This window comes from Heteronotia binoei, chromosome 5, assembly GCF_032191835.1.
Source record: "Heteronotia binoei isolate CCM8104 ecotype False Entrance Well chromosome 5, APGP_CSIRO_Hbin_v1, whole genome shotgun sequence".
Classification (NCBI taxonomy): Eukaryota; Metazoa; Chordata; class Lepidosauria; order Squamata; family Gekkonidae; genus Heteronotia; species Heteronotia binoei.
In genome coordinates, this window is record NC_083227.1 from 441,010 (window position 1) to 463,157 (window position 22,148).

Consider the following 22,148-nt stretch of genomic DNA (forward strand, 5'->3'; position numbering starts at 1 on the left):
CTCCAGGCAGGGCTGTGCAAACTTTTGGGATGCCTTCCAGATCACGGGGTGGGGGGAGAGTGTCCTTCCCAGGCGTAGAATAGCCAAGCCCCAAACTACTGAAAACTCCACACAGAAAAGGAACTAACCAAGTAATACGACTTTATTAATCCAACCATGCCAAAGGGGAAGAAAAGAAAAAAGAGGCAACCTTTCAAGTAGGCGTAACAACAACCTCTTGGGGAGGGAAAAATAACTGGATGATTTCGCCCCACCGAAGAGAAGAAACCTTCAGGTAAGCCAAAGTTTCGTTTTCAGAATTCCTCAATAGCATTTTCTTGTTCAAATGCTTTTTGCACCAGAGTCTCAGAAAACCAACTACATGGAAAGTGCTGTAAGAGACAGGTTTATTCTCCCCCACCGACATGTCTGAGAGACGGGCAGCTTCGCTGGAGATGAAAGTCACTCCTTATCAAGAGCAGTGGAGCACTCCTCTGAAGTTTAGCATGGGAGGAAGGGACAGGCTTCATTCCCCGACCCCCCCCCCCCCCCCAAAAAAAAAAAAAGACTTTGGCAGGGCTCTGAGCTGGATCATAAATCTCACATCTCCAGGGCTCTAGCCCTGAGCTAACACAAGAACTCTGTAGGAAAACCCGGAGAGCTCCTGACACTGGACAAAAGGAGCCAGCTTTTCACCATCTCTTAAGACCCAGAGAGACCAATCAACAGCTGCCATTCCTCAATTCAGCCCACACTCATTCCTCACCGGAGGTCCCCACGATGAATCTTTTGATGTACTCTTAGTCTGCCATTAAGGGAGAAGCACTTCCCACACTCCAAATACTTAAATGGATTTTCCCCAGTATGAATCTTTTGATGTTTTTTTAGGCTGTCATTCCAAGAGAAGCACTTTCCACACTCCAAGCATTTAAGTGGCTTCTCCCCAGTATGAATCTTTTGATGTTCTTTTAGGTTGCTGTTCCGGGAGAAGCTCTTCCCACACTCCAAGCATTTATGTGGCTTCTCCCCAGTATGAGTCTTTTGATGTTGTTTTAGGGTGCCATTCTGAGAGAAGCACTTCCCACACTCCAAGCATTTATGTGGCTTCTCCCCAGTATGAATCTTTTGATGTGCTCTTAGGGTGCCATTCTCAGAGAAGCACTTTCCACACTCGAAGCATTTATGTGGCTTCTCCCCAGTATGAATCTTTTGATGTTCTTTTAGATTGCTGTTCCGGGAGAAGCTCTTCCCACACTCTAAGCATTTATGTGGCTTCTCCCCAGTATGAGTCTTTTGATGTTGTTTTAGGGTGCCATTCTGAGAGAAGCACTTCCCACACTCCAAGCATTTATGTGGCTTCTCCCCAGTATGAATCTTTTGATGTGCTCTTAGGGTGCCATTCTCAGAGAAGCACTTTCCACACTCGAAGCATTTATGTGGCTTCTCCCCAGTATGAATCTTTTGATGTGCTCTTAGGGTGCCATTCTCAGAGAAGCACTTTCCGCACTCATAGCATTTATGTGGTTTCTCCCCAGTATGAATCTTTTGATGTGACATTAGGTGGCCATTCCGAGAGAATCTCTTCCCACACTCCAAGCATTTATGTGGCTTCTCCCCTGTGTGAATGTTTTCATGTGACCTTAGGTGGCCACTTTGAGAGAAGCACTGTCCACACTCAAAGCATTTATATGGCTTCTCCCCAGTATGAACCTTCTGATGAGCTCTTAGGGTGTCATTCCGAGAGAAGCACTTTCCACACTCCAAGCATTTGAATGGCTTCTCCCCAGTATGAATCTTCTTATGTGTTCTTAGGGTTTCATTCCAAGAGAAGCACTTTCCACACTCTAAGCATTTATATGGCTTCTCTCCAGTATGAATCTTCTGATGTGCTCTTAGGGTGTAATTCCGAGAGAAGCACTTTCCACACTCCAAGCATTTGAATGGCTTCTCCCCAGTATGAATCCTTTGATGTGCTCTTAGGATGTCATTCCGAGAGAAGCTCTTCCCACACTCCAAGCATTTGAATGGCTTCTCCTCAGTATGAATCCTTTGATGTGACCTTAGTTGGCCATTCTGAGAGAAGCTCTTTCCACACTCCAAGCATTTATGTGACTTCTCCCCAGTATGAATCTTTTTATGTACAGTCAAGCCACCTTTCTGGGAGAAGCACTTTCCACACTCCAAGCATTTATATGGCTTCTTCCCAGTATGAAACCTTTGGTGTGTAGTTAGCTGGTCATTCCGAGAGAAGCACTTTCCACACTCCAAGCATTTATATGGCTTCTTCCCAGTATGAATCTTATCATGTCTTCTTAGGGCATTATTCCGAGAGAAGCACTTTCCACACTCCAAGCATTTGTATGGCTTCTTCCCAGTATGAATCTTTTCATGTGTTCTTAGAGCGTAATTCTGAGAGAAGCACTTTCCACACTCCAAGCATTTGTATGGCTTCTCCCCAGTATGAATCGTTTGATGTTGCTTTAGGCTGCCACTGAAAGAGAAGCACTTTCCACACTCTAAGCATTTGAATGACTTCTCCCCAGTATGAATATTTTGATGTGCAGTCAAGCTGCTATTATGGGAGTAGCACTTTCCACACTCCAAGCATTTATATAACTTCTCCCCAGTATGAATCTTTTGATGTGCTCTTAGGTTGCCATTCTGAGAGAAGCACTTTCCACACTCCAAGCATTTGTATGGCTTCTTCCCAGTATGAATCTTCTTATGTGTAGTTAGGCTGCCAATGAGAGAGAAGCACTTTCCACACTCCAAGCATTTATATGGCTTCTCCCCAGTATGAATCGTTTGATGTTGCTTTAGGCTGCCATTGAAAGAGAAGCACTTTCCACACTCTAAGCATTTGAATGACTTCTCTCCAGTATGAATATTATGATGTGCAGTCAAGCTGCTATTATGGGAGAAGCACTTTCCACACTCCAAGCATTTATAAGGCTTCTCCCCAGTATGAATCTTTTGATGTGTTTTTAAGGTGCTATTTTGAGAGAAGCATTTCCCACACTCCAAGCATTTATATGGCTTCTCCCCTGTGTGAAATCTTTGATGGACAGTTAGTGACCAACCCCAGTGGAAGCACTTTCCACATTCCACACATTTATGCCTTTTCAAGAATGCTGGAACTTTGTGAGATGTTTTAGTACTGAATTGGCAGCTGGACCCCTTCTGGTTCATGGTACCATTAGACCTTTTCTTTCTCTTCCGTGTTTCATCTTGGGATGAGACCTCAGGCTTCTTTCTACTCTGAAAGACCATCAATTCTTTCCTTTGCTTCTGTTTCCATTCCCTGTTCTTTCTGCAATGTCTCTTGGGTATCGCTTGACCGCCAGATTGTGCTTCCGCTTGTATGTTGTTGTCTTTTACCACAACTCTCCCTCCTGATTCTTTTCCAAACACATCTGCCACTGCAAAAGAGAGACCAAAATCATATATGAATGAAAAAGTTACAAAATACCAGTTAGCAGGTAAGGTCAGTAGTCAATGGTGCTTTCTATAACCACAGCCAAGGGCTTGGAAAAACCTCAGCAATATCTAAAGACACATCAGGATGACCTGGAAAAGAAGAAAGGGGTGACCAAGGGAAGAAGGAGCTGATTTCTTTCTTTCCACTCTTAGAGAACTTTGCTCTTGAGCTCCCATTCAGGTTAATAAGGTTTCTAGCAGACCTTTAGGCAACACATAAAACAGAACAGGAAAAAGAATGCTTAAAAAATCTTGAATTTTGTTGAAACATTTTGATTAAATAAAAAAGAATAAATATATCCAACAATTAAATCGAGAGACTGGCGATGTGGACAAAATAGATAATCCTAGAAACCTGGAAAATGATCTAGACTTGCAGAAGAATTGGAGAGGTGGGGAGAATATAGGGGGTTTCAACACCCCAAAATAATAGAAGCGGTGCCTGTCCCATAAGAAACAAAGGCCTTCAGTGGTCTTTGCAAATCCACCACTCAATATTGTCTGCCTTCAAGCTCTGGCTGAGGCAGGCGACAGGGCCTTGAAAGGGCTGCTCCAGCCTTTGAAGTGCAACTCCCCTGGGCCGGGCCCAGCAGCAGTCGGAGCCAGGAACTGGTCTGTCTGGCCCCTTCCGGCTCTATGATTCTATGACTTGCGGGGCTCGGCCAGGACTGGCTGCCTGCTACTCTTCAACAGACCAAGCAAATGCTGTGACCTTGATTACTATGAATAATCCATGAACAGTTTAAAGGGAAAGTATCCAGCCACCTTTACTATAATTAATATACCGCCCAAATCCTTACTGCATTAGAAACATGCAATTCCTTTTCAGAGTCATCAACAAATAAATAACATGCTATAAGCAGTGAAGAAAGACTCAAATTGCAGTGCAGCTCCTGTTGAAAGTCTTCAATATCAAAGTGAATCAATTGAAAATGTATTTCTCAATCCTCCATTAAAGGAAACATCGAGAAAGAAATCCACTGCCACAGGAGGTGGTGGCAGCTACAAGCATTGCCAGCTTCAAGAGGGGTTTGGATATGGAGCAGAGGTCCATCAGTGGCTATTAGCCACAGCATATCATTGGAACTGTCTGGGGCAGCGATGCTCTGTATTCTTGGTGCTTGGGGGGGCAGAATGGGAGAGCTTCTAGCCCAACTTGTGAACCTCCTTTTTTTACCCACTGTGTGACACAGAGTGTTGGACTGGATGGGCCATTGGCCTGATCCAACAGTGCTTCTCTTATGTTCTTATGAATGCAACAGGTGAGCCAGCTCTCGTCCTGTTTCCGAATTCTTCATCAGGCAAAGGATTAATCATAAATCCATACAATAGTAAAGGCTTGCTTGGGCCCAATGGTCTCCGCAAAGGTTTCAAAGCACGCGAAATGCTCTTGGTGGCTCACGAGCCGCACTGCAGCCTCTGTCTTTCTTCGATGCCTGTAGCACGTTATTTATTTGTTGATGACTTTGAAAAGGAATTTGGGGGGGCTTCCCGCTCATGGTGGAAGACAGCAGGGCCTGGCATGACGTGGTCCACGGGGTCACAAAGAGTCAGACTCGACTGTGCGACTGAACAACAACCCACTCAAACGCCCTCCATGACTCTGGGCCTGAGGAAATGATGACTCAAGAGGCAGAGGTAGTCTTGGAAACACCAGACTGGGGAATTCCTGGAGGTTTGAGGTTACAGCCCAGGGAGGGGAGGGGGGCCCTACAAATGAAGCTCCTCCTCTCTCAACTCCTTTTCCAAGTGCTGTCGACTAAATCAGGGACTTTGGAGACGCACAACTGAAGCCCCTTCTCTGGCCTGGTCCAATCCGTGGGGCTTTTCCTCCCTCCTCCCCTCAGCCCCACTCAGTCCAAGGAAGAGAGCCGCTGGGCCTCCAAATAGAAAGTCCGAAGCAGGAAACAGGAGCTGTGGGGATGTCCTAGCAGGAACCCAGCTGGATAGGGTCCATCTCTCCCGGTCAGAGCCCGCTTCATTAACAGGTTTCTCTTTGCAGAGTGAAAATATGCTATGCTTTCTTTTTCAGGAGCTGAAGATCCCAACTGTGCTCTTTCCTCTACAGGACATGAAAGTGTGCCCTGAAATGAAAGACTGTCAAAGGAAGTTTCCCCTCCCTCCCTCCTCTTCTGCGATTATAACAAAGCAGAAAAGATCCTTACCCAGAGAGGCCGCGGTCTCCAACATTTCCTCCATAACAGCCCAGTAGAGTTTTCTTTGGCCTGAATCCAGAAGAGCCCATTCCTCTTCTGTGAAGAACACGGCGACCCCCGCAAAGGACACGGGGGAGCTCTGGAAGAGGAAAACATGGCCCTCTCGATCATCTGTTCCTGTCTCTGACCACTGAAGAAAGAAGGAAGAACCCCACCAGCCAATCAATTGTCTCTTCCTCGTCTGAAGAAGTGGGCATGCACACGAAAGCGGACGGTCTGAATACAACTAGGTTGGTCTTAAAGGTGCAACTGACTCCTATTTTGTTCTACTACTTCAGACCAACACAGCTGCCTATTTGGATCTAGCCAATTATAGAATCCAATACATCAAACCAAAGGCACGGAAAATAGAACTAGTTTCTTTTTCAGACTCTGCCAGCTATTATATTCTGAACGTCTCCAAGAAATATAAACTCCGACAATTGCAAAGAACTGAGCTTCTCTTGGTCAAATCCAGTTAAATGTGTGTGTGTGTGGGGGGGATAATTGACTGTAAGGCTGACATTATACTATCTTGCATGTTTAATCCCAGAAATAAAGACAAGGAATGCTTGAGAGAAGATTTCTGCTTTTAACACTGTTGTCCGCAGAGACATTTTTGTGTTGCTCTAATGGTTACATCCAGCTGTGTAAACATAAACTGCCCGTCTTAAAGGCAAAGCGTCTTCCGTTTTGCCTCCTCTCTAACCAACCAAAGGCTGAGTCGCCCCAGGCCGTGTGATCCGTGGGGGCTGCTGAGGGACAGATTCAGGCAAAAAACTGAATAAATCCATTCCCTGTTTGTTCTTCCTCTTTTCTTGCTGCCTTCCACTCTCCCTAGCATGATTGCCTTTTCTAGTGACTCTTGTCTTCTCATAAGGTGACCAGGATATCTTGGCCAGCAGCGACACAACCTCACCCTTAAAAGCCTTTCCCAGCTCCTGCAGGGGCTGCCTTTCCCAGCCTGACTTCTCCTTCTGGTTTCTTTGGTCCAGTCTCCCTTTGGGTGAGGAGGGAGCCAAGAAACAGAGAAACTTGAACCATTTAAATTTCTCCATCGCCAGCCTGGAAGTTGGAGAATTTGCGAGCACTCCCTACTTCTGTCTCCTGGATGTTCGGGGCTACCCTTGCCCTGGGACCCCCCTGCTTCAGCCTTCCACAGGAGTCCTCTTTAGTCTTCACCGTTTCTGCCACCAATCAGGTGCCCGCTGCCTGTCTCAAAGTTGGAATGCTCCTTCCACCAATGTTCACTCCAGCTCTATAGAACTCTAATACAGCAGTGCTGAATTCGTTTGTTATGAGCTCCAGATCTGGCATAAATCAGACCTCCTCAGGCCGGGCCATCTGCCTCATAAAGTGTAATGCCAGGTAGGAGAGAGATAACTTTATAAAGGACACAGACAAACACAATTAAAGATTTTAAAAGACTTTAAAATAAAACACGCTTAAAACATTGGCACTTGTTGGTCTTAAAGGTGCTTTCTTTGTATTTCTCCCCTGAGATGCAGGGAACTGGGCAAAGGAAGCTCCAGCTCTTTCCTTCCTTCCCCAGGGGACCAGGAGGGGGAGGAGCCTCAGCCAATAGAAGGAATAGAGGCTTGGCTCAGTAGCTCTGCTGTGCAATTGAGAGAGCCTGGCAAAGCAAGCCCTCCCTCTCCCCCCCTTCTTCCCCAAGGGAGGAGCGTCAGCCAATGGAGAAAACAGAGGCTTTGCTCTGTAGCTCCTGTGCGAATGAGCAAGCCTGGCAAAGCAAGCTGTGATGCAGAAGGAAGCAAGGGAGAGGGAGAAGGAGGCAGATAACAGCCAGTTGCTCAGGGGCCTGATTCGGCCCCCAGGTCGCATCTTTGACCCCACTGCTCTAACCCATCTTGCTTTAGGAGATGTTCTGCATGTAGACTGAAGAGAGGGGGAGAGAAGAAGCCTCCTTGTCGTCTGACATCTTGGCCTTCTGGTTCTCCATATTCTGACCTAAGAGTAGCCTCTTGTCTGGAGAACAGGATGCGAGTCAAAACAAAGTGTGGGGGGGAAATACTGCCTGAAAAATTTCTAAGCTGATCTACGATAAAAATGTGAAAGAGAAGAGCCTCAGAATTGGCCACCAACCCATTTCAGCAACAAAGAATAAAAATATTGTGGCCCAGATTCATCCCACAACGGTAGTCACTTTCTCAAAAAAAGAGATCAGGTTAGTCTGACAGGAGTTGTTCTGGAGAAACCCTTAGTCATCACAGCCTTCCTTTCCAGGACTGACTGACTTCTTTATTTAAATACGTACATCCCACTTTTCTCTGATAAGGCAAAATCATAAATCATACTAAAAAGCATAATAGGGGTGTGAAGAAATACGCTTCCCCCCCTGCTCCAGTTTAGCCTATAGAGACCAATATAGTCTATGGGCCCCATAGGCTATAATGGAGAATTGACCTGCAATATCTGGGGCTTCAGGGTTGCTGTTGCTTTTTTATGTAGAGGCACCAAACTTGCAGCATAGCTGCTGTTGCCTCTCCTCAAACACCTCCCCAAGTTTCAAAAAGATCATAGAAAGGAGTCCAATTCTATGAGCCGTAGAAGAAGGTGACCGCATCCTCCATTGTTTCCAAAGGAAGGAAAATGCCTTGTGGGCATACAGCAGAAACCTATGAGCAGCCTGTTGAACATCTGTGCACCAGCACCCCCCAGTGCAGCATAGAGAGAGCTGTGCCGGTGAGGCAGGCAGGGCTGAGAGAGCTCTGAAAGAACTGCTCTTGAGAGAACAGCCCCGAGAGAACTTGTGACTGACCCCAGGTCACCCAGCTGGCTGCACGTGGAGGAGGAGGGGGGAATCAAACCCGGTTCTCCAGATTAGAGTCCACACACTTAACCACTGCACCGAACCAGACAATGAGCCCTGCTGGGTCAGACCGGGGGTCCATGTAGGAGTTAAGGATAAGAAGAACCCCAGGCTGGCTGTAGGGAACATATTCAAGGGGGTGAAAGCACAAGTAACCCACCCCCCACTCCACGGATCTTGGCCAGGAAGCCTCTCTCTCTGTCTGTCTCTGTCTGTGTCTGTCTCTCTGTCTCTGCCTCTCTCTGTCTCTGTCTCTCTGCCTCTCTCTCTGTCTGTCTCTGTCTCTCTCTCTCTGTGTCTCTCTCTCAGGGCTTCTTCCGGCCACCACTTCCTCCTCCACTCCTCTTCCTGCATGTTTCTCCCCCCTCCCCTGTTCCTGCCCAAGAGTTGGGGATGAAACCCTGAACTCACCTTTCCTGCAGACGAGCAAAGGCCAAGTTCTCCCTCCAGCCAGGGGAAGCACGAAAGGAGAGAGGCCTCGGGGAACTGCGTATCCCATACATTTTTATTTCCATCTGGAGGGAAAACTGCCCCCGGGGCACCTAGGAAAGGCAGGGTAGATCTCTCTTGCGCTCGCAAGTCCTCCTGGGAAATGTAGTCTTCTGCAACAGCAACACCCAGACAGAATTTTAAAAAGTGAGGCACTTCAGAATGTGGAAAGAAAATTTCTTTGCTCATTTGTTGTTTTGTGGGGCAGCTTCCTGTGCATATGAATCAGTCTTCCTTCTGTTTTCTCATCCCCCAACCCCCTTTCCATGTCCTCTTCAGCTCAACACAAAGCTTCCCTCCCAGCAGTGACCCAAAGAACCTCTGAAGCTGCCTTCTACTGAATCAGACCCCCCTGGGTCCCTCAAAGTCAGTCTGGTCTACTCAGACCGGCAGCGGCTCTCCAGGGTCTCCAGCTGAGGTTTTCCACTCCTATTTGCCTGGACCCCTTTGAGTTGGAGATGCCGGGGATTGAACCTGGGACCTTCTGCTTACCAAGCAGATGCTCTGCCACTGAGCCACCGTCCCTCCCCAAGCACCTCATCCCTGAGGGGAAGCCTTACACCACAAGGACAAAAAGGAAGAAGTGGAGAAATGAGTTCGAAACACCAAGAGGGTCAAAGGAAGATGCCGCCCCCTCTCTGCTCTGCCGTGTTCATAATAAAAGGGGAAAGAGCCTCACTCAGAGAGGTGGCCATCTCGTACGTTTCCTCCATCACTTCCCAGAAGAGTTTTCTTTGGCCTGGATCCAGCAGGGCCCATTCCTCCTCCGTGAAGAACATGGCCGCCTCCTCAAGGGTCACCGGGGAGCTCTGGAAGAGGGGAACACGGCCCGCATGAACAACCGTTCCTGTCCTTTCAAGAAGAAAAGCATCCCATCGCCCACTCCCTTGATTATATACTGAGAGTCTCCAAGAAATACAAATCCAGAAATCTGCATGAACTTGGGCTTCTCTCAATCTAAACCAATTAAATGGGGGGGGGGGGGAATTGACCCTGACTGTAAAAAGACTGTCTAGTATATTAATGGGATAATAATAGTTGGATGGGAAATCTTTTGAGATATAAATACCTTCCTTTGGCCAGGCTTAATACAATATAGTTATTAACAGACATTCTTACATTTTGACATATTACTGTTTTATTGCTTTTGCATGCTCATGCGACTCAGATCAAAGGTTTGCTCAGTTTGTTAATTTTACCATTCTGTCATTGAATCTTACATCTGTACCATTTCGCATTCTGAGCCACTGACTACCAGCTATGTGTGGTTTTGCTCACTGAACCGGATTCCTCATCGGAAGAAGTGTGCATCTACACGAAAGCTGACGTTCTGAATAACAATAAGTTGTTCTTCCATTTTAAAAAGTTTTGTTTCAGAAAGAGTAAGGGTAGGGGATAGGGAGAATAGAGAGCAGAATACATTTTAACCTTATTCTGCATAAAGATACTTTCAAAAAATACAAGCTTACATCTTCAATACTTTAGTTACATAAATTGTCCCATATTATTATCTCTATACTAAACATCATCAACATTTTAAAATTTTATACTATAAATCTTTTGGTTAAGTTATCTATTAGTTTGACAATTCCAGAAAAGGCAATTTTGTAATATAAAATACAGGGGGGAAATGGAGAAAAGTTAACACCAGAGAATCTTAAGAGCCTTGAGTGTCTAGCCAGGCATAAAATTTCATCCAGTATTTTCTTGCTTCTTCCTTAGATCTCCCAGCCAACAGCTGGGATAAAGTCCATCTCTGCAAAACTAAGTTGGTCTTAAAGGTGCCACTTCACTCCTATTTTGTTCTACTTCAGACCGACAGGGCTGACTACTTAGATCTAGTATATTAATCTGCATGTTTGACCCCAGAAATACATCAGCATTGTGTTTCCAGAGGTTTCTGCTTTAACTTTTTTTTTTGCAGAGACTTTCTGTGCTGCTCTAAAACTTACCTCTAGCTCTGTGAACATAAACTGGCCTAATTAAACCCCTCCTATACATTGTTCTATTTCCCCCCTTGCAAACCCGAGGCCCGCTCCTTCAGGCTGCCTGATCCTCAGGGCTCCTCCGCAGGGAAGTGCAGAAAGAGAAGCGGCCCCGGATCAGCCCGGCCGCCCCTCCAAGGCTGCAGAAGGAGCTGAGCCTCTCCTCCCCCCGGCCCTCCCTCTTGCACGCCCCTCCTCGCCCCAGATCCCATCACCTGCCCTCCTGCAGCTGCTGCAAAGGTGCCGGAGCCGGATCCTGCCCCCAGCAGGCGGGGGAGGGGAGGGCTGCTCATGCTGCCCCCTCCCACCCCTGGAAAAGGCGGGGCTGACTTGACTGGGGCTTGCAAGGCCTTCTGGGAAATGCAGTTCTCTCCCCCAGCTGGAAGGAGGAGGAGGGGCTGGCAAGAGAGGCTGGGGGGGGGGAGATGGTTGCCAACTCTCTCCCGGGGAGCTCCTGCAGCCCCTTGGCCCTGGCTGGCCTTCTGCCTGTCATCTCCTCCTCCTCCTCTCCCTCACCTGGGCTTGGCGCTGCAGCAAGCTCACCTGCATGGACATGAATATCTGGGAGGGATAAGTTAGATGCCCCTCCCGGAATATGCCAGGCAAGATGTTTCTTGCTCTTGCTAACCTTGGTGAAAGATCGCATTTGTCACGGCTGAACAGCATTTTCCCATTAAGCAGGAAACATGGGACACTTCTGGAAACGTGGCACACCTCCGAGGTCATCTAGTCCAGCCCCCTGCACAATGCAGGACACTCACAAGCACCTCCCCCTAAATTCACAGGATCCTCATTGCTGTCAGATGGCCATCTAGCCTCTGTTGAAAAACTTCCAAGAAAGGAGAGCCCACCACCTCCCAAGGAGGAAGCCTGTTCCACTGAGGAATCTTTCTAAACTCACAAACCCCTCCCCCTAAATTCACAGAATCTTCATTGCTGTAGGTGGCCATCCACCCTCTGTTGAAACACCTCCAAGGAAGGAGAGCCCACCACCTCCTGAGGAAGCCTGTTCCACTGAGGAACCGCTCTAACGGTCAGGAATCCTAGAGTTGGAAGGAACCTCCCGGGTCATCTAGTCCAACCCCCTGTACAGTGCAGGAAACTCACAAGCACCTCCCCCTAAATTCTCAGGATCCTCATTGCTGTCAGATGGCCATTTAGCCTCTGTTTGAAAACCTCCAAGGAAGGAGAGCCCACCACCTCCCAAGGAGGAAGCCTGTTCCACTGAGGAACCGCTCTAACAGTCATAGAATCATTGAGTTGGAAGGGACCTCCAGGGTCATCTAGTCCAACCCCCTGCCCAATGCAGGAAACCCACAAACCCCTCCCCCTAAATTCACAGGATCTTCATTGCTGTCAGATGGCCATCTAGCCTCTGTTTAAAAACCTCCAAGGAAGGAGAGCCCACCGCCTCCCAAGGAGGAAGTCTCTTCCACTGAGGAACCACTCTAAACTCACAAACCCCTCCCCCTAAATTCACAGGATCTTCATTGCTGTCAGATGGCCCTCTAGCCTCTGTTGAAAAACCTCCAAGGATGGAGAGCCCACCACCTCCCAAGAGGAAGCCTCTTCCACTGAGGAAGAAGAGGAGGAGGAGGAGGAAGAGGAGAAGGGAGAAGAGGAGGAGGAAGAGGAAGAGGAAGGAAAGGAGGAGGAGGAATAAAAGAAGGACTAAAAGGAAGAAGAGGAGGAGGAAGAAGAGGAAGGAGGAGGAAGGAGGAAGAGAAGAGGAGGAGAGAGGAGGAAGAGGAGGAGGAGGAGGAAAAGGAAGGAGAGGAAGAGGAGGAGAAAGAAGAGGAAGGAGAGGAAGTAGAAAAGGAGAGGAAGAAGAAGAGGAAGTAAAAGGAGGAGGAGAGGAAGAGGAGGAGGAGGAAGAGGAGAGGAAGAAAAGGAGAGAAAAAGGAGGAGGAAGTAGAAGAGGAGAAGGAGGAGGAGGGAGGAATAAGGGAAGAGGAAGAAAAGCAGGAGGAAGAGAGGAGGAAGAGGAAGGAGAGGACAAGGAGGAGAGGAAGAAGAGGAGGAGGAAGTTGACGAGGAGGAGGAGAAGGGTTTCCTCCGCTCTGCCGGGAGGTAGTTGGGGAGGGGGGACACTGGCAGGGGACATCCTATTAAAAGCCTCCCTATGACAGGGGGAGAGATGGAAGCACCCACCTCCTTCTCCTCTTCCTCACCACCTCCCACACCCCACTGGCTGGATCTGCAAAAGCGAAGCATCCCCCGTCCCAGGCCTGTAGCTACAGGGGCCCTTTGGAGGTCCCGCCCCCTGACTTCCTTTGGGGTGCCCCTGACGTCCCCCTCCCCCACCACGGGTGTAACAGCTGAGGGACTGCCCCCCTCCTTCTCCCCATGTTTAAATGGCGTGGGAGGGGCACCTTGGAGCAGCCGCTGCTCCCCCCAGACCTTGCAATGGCTGCCACTGGGTCCCCCTCCCACCTCTGCTAGCCCCCAGGGGCTTGTGCTGGCGGGGGAGGGCAGAAGGGAAGGTCAGGCCCGGGGTCAGAGCCACGCTGGCCAGGGGAGGGGACCTGTTAAGTGCCCCCTGACTCTTTAATATGCCCCCCTGGCTACGGGCCTGCCCCCTCCCCTCCCCTGCAGCCCAGGCGAGATCTAGGGCTAGAGCCCAGGCGAGATCTAGGGCTAGAATCCTAGAGGCAGAGGGGACCTCCAGGGTCATCTAGTCCAGCCCCCTGTACCAGGCAGGAAACTCACAAACGCCTCCCTTAAATTCACAGGATCCTCATTGCTGTCAGGTGGCCATCCAGCCTCTGTTGAAAAACCTTCAAGGAAGGAGAGCCCCCCCCCCCAAGGAGGAAGCGTCTTCCACTGAGGAAATGAGGAAGAAAAGGAGGAAGAAGAGGAGGAGGAAGAGAAGAGAAGGAAGGGAAGGAGGAGGAGAACAAAGAGGATGAGGAGGAAGAAGAGGAAGTAGAGGTGGAAGAGGAAGGAGAGGAGGAGGAGGAGAGAAAGAAGATGAAAAGGAGGAGGAAGAGAAGAGGAAGAAGAGGATGGTAAGCAGTGGGGTGCCGCAGGGCTCAATACTGGGTCCCATGCTCTTTAACTTGTTCATAAAGGATTTAGAGTTGGGAGTGAGCAGTGAAGTGGCCAAATTTGCAGATGACACTAAATTGTTCAGGGTGGTGAGAACCAGAGAGGATTGTGAGGAACTCCAAAGGGACCTGTTGAGGCTGGATGAGTGGGCGTCAACGTGGCAGATGCGGTTCAATGTGGCCAAGTGCAAAGTAATACACATTGGGGCCAAGAATCCCACCTACAAATACAAGTTGATGGGGTGTGAACTGGCAGAGACTGACCAAGAGAGAGATCTTGGGGTCGTGGTAGATAACTCACTGAAAATGTCAAGACAGTGTGCGTTTGCAATAAAAAAGGCCAACGCCATGCTGGGAAGTATTAGGAAGGGAATTGAAAACAAATCAGCCAGTATCATAATGCCCCTGTATAAATTGATGGTGCAGTCTCATTTGGAATACTGTTTGCAGTTCTGGTCGCCGCACCTCAAAATGGATGTTATAGCATTGGAGAAAGTTCAGAAAAGGGCAGCTAGAATGATTAAAGGGCTGGAACACTTTCCCTATGAAGAAAGGTTGAAATGCTTGGGACTCTTTAGCTTGGAGAAACGACTGCAGGGTGACATGATAGAGGTTTAAAAAATAATGCATGGGATGGAGAAAGTAGAGAAAGAAGTACTTTTCTCCCTTTCTCACAATAAAAGAACTCGTGGGCATTATTGCTGAGCAGACAGGTTAAAACGGATAAAAGGAAGTACTTCTTCACCCAATGGGTGATTAACATGTGGAATTCACTGCCATAGGAGGTGGTGGCGGCCATAAGCATAGCCACCTTCAAGAGGGGGTTAGGTAAAAATATGGAGCAGAGGTCCATCAGTGGCTATTAGCCACAGTGTGTGTGTGTGTGTGTGTGTATATATATATATATATAAATATTTTTTTTTGGCCACTGTGTGACAGAGTGTTGGACTGGATGGGCCATTGGCCTAATCTAACATGGCTTCTCTTATGTTCTTATGTTCTTATTTGCAAAACGTCAAAATAGCACCCTTAACGGAAAATATGAAGAAAATTTTGAATGATCCAATAGAAAAAGTTGAAATTGAAGCAGCTATTAATGCAATGAAAATTGGTAAACCACCTGGGCCAAATGGATACACGGCTAAATTTTTCAAAATTTTTAAAGAAGAATTAGTACCAAAATTACAAAAATTGATGAATGTGATAAGAATAAACGGGGAAATACCAAACACTTGGAAGGAGGCTGTAATTTCGTTGATACCCAAAGAAGATAGAGATGTCACGAATGTACAGAACTAGAGACCAATTTCATTATTAAATAATGATTATAAGATATATACAAGAATCTTGGCAGAACGACTTAAACAATATTTGATTAATTTTATAAAGGAAGATCAAGCAGGATTTCTCCCTAAAAGGCAAATAAGAGATAATATAAGAACAGTTGTAAATATTGTAGAATATTATGAAAAACATCCAGAAAAGGAAGTTGCATTATTCTTTGCGGATGCAGAGAAAGCTTTTGATAATTTGAACTGGGATTTTATGTTTGCAGTAATGAAAAAGATAGAACTTGGAGAGCACTTCATAAGAATGATAAAAGCAATATATACGGAACAGAGTGCAAAGTTGTGTATAAATGCAGATCTTACAGATAATATGATGATTAGTAAAGGTACAAGACAAGGTTGCCTGCTTTCACCATTGCTGTTTATTATGACTCTTGAAATTTTGTTGATGCAATACAAGATGATAAAGAAATAGAAGGACTGAAAATTAGAGGATTTACTTATAAATATAGAGCATTTGCTGATGATATAATGTTTATAATTGAAAATCCAATACAAATAACACCTTTGCTGTTAGCTAAGATACAAGAATATGGAAAACTGGCGGGTTTTCATGTCAATAAAGAAAAGTCAAAACTTTTATGTAAAAATATGCAAGCAAGCAAACAAAAGGAATTGCAGAGTTTGACAGGATGTGAAGTTGCTACCAAAGTAAAATATTTGGGCTTAGAGATAACAATGAAGAATATTGATTTATTTAAAAATAACTATGAAAAGCTATGGCATAAGAGGGATGAAGATTTGATAAAATGGAACAAACTTAATTTGTCATTGTTGGGCAGAATAGCTGCAATTAAGTTGAATATTTTGCCGAGAATAATGTATTTGTTTCAAACCATTCCCATTGTGAAAGACAGTAAACAATTTAATAAATGGCAAAGGAAGATTTCAGAATTTGTATGGGCTGGGAAGAAACCAAGGATTAAAATGAAAATTTTAACAGATGCTAAAGAAAGAGGAGGATTCCAGCTACCAGACTTAAGAATATATCACAATGCAGTTTGCTTAGTATGGATAAAAGATTGGATGACGCTGTTAAATAAAAAACTTTTAATGTTGGAAGGTCATGGAAATAAATTCGGCTGGCACGCTTACATGTATTATGGGAAGAAAAAAATGGATGGTTTTTTTCTCTCACCATTATATAAGAAATAATTTGTTAAATATATGGATGAAGTTTAAGAAGTATGGTGATGAGAGAAAGCCATTATGGATAGTGCCAGAAGAAGTGATAAAAATAACAGCTAAGACCGAAGAAGAAAGAGGGTTGTCATACAATCAACTATTAAAAATACAGAGTGACAAAATAGAATTGAAATCTGCAGAGGAGTTGAACAATAAATATGATTGGTTTCAAATGCAACAAATAAAGAGCCTGGGGAAAATCATATCAAAACTGAAGGAATAAGATGAGAGCAAACAGAAATGGAGAAAGTTCTGCTTAGAGAAAATGAAAAATTAATTTCAAAAATATATGTTACTTTTAAAATGGTCTACGGAAGATGAAGTATTAAAATCTCAAATGATTAAATGGGCAATTAATGTAAATAAAGAAATACAGATGGACACATGGGAATATCTTTGGAAGAACTCTATGAAGCTTTCAACATGTCAGAGTAGTAAAGAAAACTGTTTTAAAATAATGTATAGGTGGTATATGACTCCAAAAAAATTGGCAAGAATGAATAAAAAGATGCCAGATAGATGTTGGAAATGTAAAAAACATGAAGGTTCTTTCTATCATATGTGGTGGACTTGTGAAAGAGCAAAAAAATATTGGCAGATGATTCTACAAAAAATGTCTAGAATCTTGGGATATGAATTTAAGAAAGCTGCAGAGACTTTTCTGTTGGGATTACAAATGGAAAAATTTCCAAAAGAAGATTGAGCTTTGATTTGGTACTTGCTTTCAGCGGCTAGGACATTGTATGCGCAGTTGTGGAAACAAGAAAAATACCAGAAAAATGGGATTGGATTATAAAAGTTATAACATGGAGTGAGATGGACAAGTTAAAAAGAATCTTAAGAGACTATGATTTGGAAGTTTATAGAAAGGAGTGGAAAAAGTTTAGAGGTTATGTGGAAGAACAATGGAAAATAAAAGGACATTGGACAATTTTTTAAATAATGATTAAATATTAGGGGGAAAATATATAAATCCAGGTTCTTATGGTTTAAGGGTACCTTTAAGTGTTAGTATTTTAAGTTTATAACATCGGCGGGAGTCAAGTAACGGGGGGAGGGGGAATTAGAAATTAGCATATGGGATAAATAAAAGAAGCTATTAATGGATATTCTTACCATATGTTACTAATAAAATTGTTTAAAACTATAAGATGCCCCACGGACAGAGGGCCAGGTGCAGGGCGCCCACGGTCTTTGTGCTGCTCCCCCCTCTGGCCTCCTACCTCCTGCTCCAAATGACTGCCAGGACCAGTGGGATGAAATGGAATTGAAAGAGTTTCCGGCTCAACATGAGGAAGGACTTCCTGACCATTACAGCGGTTCCTTAGTGGAACAGGCTTCCTCCTGGGGAGGTGGTGGGCTCTCCTTCCTTGGAGGTTTCTCAACAGAGGCTAGATGGCCATCTGACAGCAATGAGTATCCTGTGAAATTAGGGGGAGGTGTTTGTGAGTTTCCTGCATTGTGCAGGGAGTTGAACTAGATGACCCTGGAGGTCGCTTCCAACTCTATGATTCCTGACCGTGAGAGCGGTTCCTCAATGGAACAGGCTTCCTCCTCGGGAGGTGGTGGGCTCTCCTTCCTTGGAGGTTTCTAAACAAAGGTTAGATGGCCATCTGACAGCAATGAGGATCCTGTGAATTTGGGGGGGGGGGTTTGTGAGTTTCCTGCATAGTGCAGGGGGTTGGTCTAGATGACCCTGGAGGTCCCTTACAACTCTTCTATGATTCTAACAGGCTTCCTCCTTGGGAGGTGGTGGGCTCTCCTTCCTTGGAGGTTTTTCAACAGAGGCTAGATGGCCATCTGACAGCGATGAGAATCCTGTGAATTTAGGGGGAGGTGTTGGTGAGTTTCCTGCATTGTGCAGGGGTTGGACTAGATGACCCTGGAGGTCCCTTCCAGCTCTAGGATTCCTGACCATTAGAGCGATTCCTCAGTGGAACAGGCTTCCTTCTGGGGAGGTGGTGGGCTCTACTTCCTTGGAAGTTTCTAAAGAGAGGCTAGATGGCCATCTGGCATCAATGAAGTATCAGACATTGTAACTTGCCTTTAATCATACTGTAGGTACATATGCTTGCTTGACATGACTAACCCCATTTTGTAGGCTATATTTTCTGCATTGCTACTAACCTTGAGAATAAAGATCTGCATTTCAAACAAGGACAGTTGCTAACCGCAAGGGAGGAATTTCTCACTTGGTACAGAAACATCTGGGGCCTTTGAAGATGGCATGCCCCAAGGTGACCAGCGGGGTTCCTTCCCTGAGAAAGAGATAAGGGAGTATGGGAATCGTCAACTGTCTCTTAGAGTGTGAGAATGGTTTTATTGTTGTGCTTTCATGTACTATACAAAAACACCAGGCTTGGCCTTGGAATGTATCAAACTCAATTTGCTTCTACACCAGACCGCTTGTTCTCAAATAAATGGATTAATTTTGAAACAAAATGATTTGTTCTTAGTTGAAGTTCCAACGTCTGACATGAAGGTTCTGTGAATTTAGGGAAAGGTGTTTGTGAGTTTCCTGCACTGTACAGGGGCTTGGACTAGATGACCCTGGAGGTCCCTTCCAACTCTAGGATTCCTGAATGTGAGAGCAGTTCCTCAGTGGAACAGGCTTCCTCCTTGGGAGGTGGTGGGCTCTCCTTCCTTGGAGGTTTTTCAACAGAGGCTAGATGGCAATCTGACAGCAATGAGGATCCTGTTAATTTAAGAGAAGTGTTTGTGAGTTTCCTGCATTGTGCAGGGGGTTGGACTAGATGGCCCTGGAGGTCCTTTCCAATTCTAGGATGCTATGATTCTATGACAGCATTGCTGTTTCTGTGTCCAGTTAAAGGCTGATTGTCACATCGAGGTCAGCAATTTTTCTCCCCTTTGGCAGGGGATCCTGGAGGTTTTTGCCATCTTCTGGGCAGGGAGGAGGGGCACTGGGAGTGTCGAGGTGGGGGGAGGTATTTGTGAAGTTCCTGCAGTGTGCAGGGGATTGGGCTCAATGACCTGGGAGGTCCCTTCCAGCTCTACAATCTATGGCCAAATAGATCCCCGTGGTAACAACACATCAACAATTAAGTCATAAACGTAGAAATGTCCATCCAATTAAAAGTGTCTCAGAAAACTGGTGATATCCCACACTGTCCCTTCTCACCTGCAGCTCCACAGCTATGCAGCTTTCTCCAAATGCAGATTTGCCAAAAAAAAAAACACCCCCTCCTACAGCTGTTTCCCTGGTTCATTCTCCTTCAGTTTGGTGTAGTGGTGAAGTGTGCGGACTCTTATCTGGGAGAACCGGGTTTGATTCCCCACTCCTCCACCTGCACCTGCTGGAATGGCCTTGAGTTAGCCATAGCTCTCAGAGGAGTTGTCCTTGAAAGGGCAACTGCTGGGAGAGCTCTCTCAGCCCCACCCACCTCACAGGGTGCCTGTTGTGGAGCAGGAAGATAAAGGAGATTGTGAGCCGCTCTGAGACTCTGAGATTCAGAGTGAAGGGTGGAGTATAAATCCAGTGTCATCATCTTCTTCTCTGGTGGGGGAAGTCATCCACAGTGGTTAGGTCACCCCCCCTCCCCCTCCAGGCAGGGCTGTGCAAACTTTTGGGATGCCTTCCAGATCACGGGGTGGGGGGAGAGTGTCCTTCCCAGGCGTAGAATAGCCAAGCCCCAAACTACTGAAAACTCCACACAGAAAAGGAACTAACCAAGTAATATGACTTTATTAATCCAACCATGCAAAAGGGGAAGAAAAGAAAAAAGAGGCAACCTTTCAAGTAGGCGTAACAACAACCTCTTGGGGAGGGAAAAATAACTGGATGATTTCGCCCCACCGAAGAGAAGAAACCTTCAGGTAAGCCAAAGTTTCGTTTTCAGAATTCCTCAATAGCATTTTCTTGTTCAAATGCTTTTTGCACCAGAGTCTCAGAAAACCAACTACATGGAAAGTGCTGTAAGAGACAGGTTTATTCTCCCCCACCGACATGTCTGAGAGACAGGCAGCTTCGCTGGAGATGAAAGTCACTCCTTATCAAGAGCAGTGGAGCACTCCTCTGAAGTTTAGCATGGGAGGAAGGGACAGGCTTCATTCCCCGACCCCCCCCCCCCCAAAAAAAAAGACTTTGGCAGGGCTCTGAGCTGGATCATAAATCTCACATCTCCAGGGCTCTAGCCCTGAGCTAACACAAGAACTCTGTAGGAAAACCCGGAGAGCTCCTGACACTGGACAAAAGGAGCCAGCTTTTCACCATCTCTTAAGACCCAGAGAGACCAATCAACAGCTGCCATTCCTCAATTCAGCCCACACTCATTCCTCACCGGAGGTCCCCACGATGAATCTTTTGATGTACTCTTAGTCTGCCATTAAGGGAGAAGCACTTCCCACACTCCAAGTACTTAAATGGATTTTCCCCAGTATGAATCTTTTGATGTTTTTTTAGGCTGTCATTCCAAGAGAAGCACTTTCCACACTCCAAGCATTTAAGTGGCTTCTCCCCAGTATGAATCTTTTGATGTTCTTTTAGGTTGCTGTTCCGGGAGAAGCTCTTCCCACACTCCAAGCATTTATGTGGCTTCTCCCCAGTATGAGTCTTTTGATGTTGTTTTAGGGTGCCATTCTGAGAGAAGCACTTCCCACACTCCAAGCATTTATGTGGCTTCTCCCCAGTATGAATCTTTTGATGTGCTCTTAGGGTGCCATTCTCAGAGAAGCACTTTCCACACTCGAAGCATTTATGTGGCTTCTCCCCAGTATGAATCTTTTGATGTTCTTTTAGATTGCTGTTCCGGGAGAAGCTCTTCCCACACTCTAAGCATTTATGTGGCTTCTCCCCAGTATGAGTCTTTTGATGTTGTTTTAGGGTGCCATTCTGAGAGAAGCACTTCCCACACTCCAAGCATTTATGTGGCTTCTCCCCAGTATGAATCTTTTGATGTGCTCTTAGGGTGCCATTCTCAGAGAAGCACTTTCCACACTCGAAGCATTTATGTGGCTTCTCCCCAGTATGAATCTTTTGATGTGCTCTTAGGGTGCCATTCTCAGAGAAGCACTTTCCGCACTCATAGCATTTATGTGGTTTCTCCCCAGTATGAATCTTTTGATGTGACATTAGGTGGCCATTCCGAGAGAATCTCTTCCCACACTCCAAGCATTTATGTGGCTTCTCCCCTGTGTGAATGTTTTCATGTGACCTTAGGTGGCCACTTTGAGAGAAGCACTGTCCACACTCAAAGCATTTATATGGCTTCTCCCCAGTATGAACCTTCTGATGAGCTCTTAGGGTGTCATTCCGAGAGAAGCACTTTCCACACTCCAAGCATTTGAATGGCTTCTCCCCAGTATGAATCTTCTTATGTGTTCTTAGGGTTTCATTCCAAGAGAAGCACTTTCCACACTCTAAGCATTTATATGGCTTCTCTCCAGTATGAATCTTCTGATGTGCTCTTAGGGTGTAATTCCGAGAGAAGCACTTTCCACACTCCAAGCATTTGAATGGCTTCTCCCCAGTATGAATCCTTTGATGTGCTCTTAGGATGTCATTCCGAGAGAAGCTCTTCCCACACTCCAAGCATTTGAATGGCTTCTCCTCAGTATGAATCCTTTGATGTGACCTTAGTTGGCCATTCTGAGAG

General features: G+C 46.0%; 2 protein-coding genes across 2 annotated transcripts in view; both read right to left on the reverse strand.

Annotated features, from left to right (window-relative positions):
* Positions 1-741: 741 nt before the first annotated feature.
* On the reverse strand, positions 742-11,504 carry LOC132571023 (zinc finger protein 665-like). The gene is made up of 5 exons (XM_060237654.1): positions 11,472-11,504; positions 9,650-9,779; positions 8,893-9,083; positions 5,622-5,802; positions 742-3,398 (listed from the first exon to the last, which is right to left on the reverse strand). The coding sequence occupies exons 1-5, from the start codon at positions 11,502-11,504 to the stop codon at positions 742-744; spliced, it is 3,192 nt and encodes a 1,063-aa protein (XP_060093637.1).
* Positions 11,505-20,830: 9,326 nt separating this feature from the next.
* LOC132571024 (zinc finger protein 208-like) overlaps positions 20,831-22,148 on the reverse strand; it is a 39,191-nt gene continuing 37,873 nt past the window's right edge. The window contains exon 9 of the mRNA XM_060237655.1: positions 20,831-22,115. Coding sequence (XP_060093638.1) covers positions 20,831-22,115 — 1,285 coding nt within the window. The remainder of the gene's footprint in view (positions 22,116-22,148) is intronic.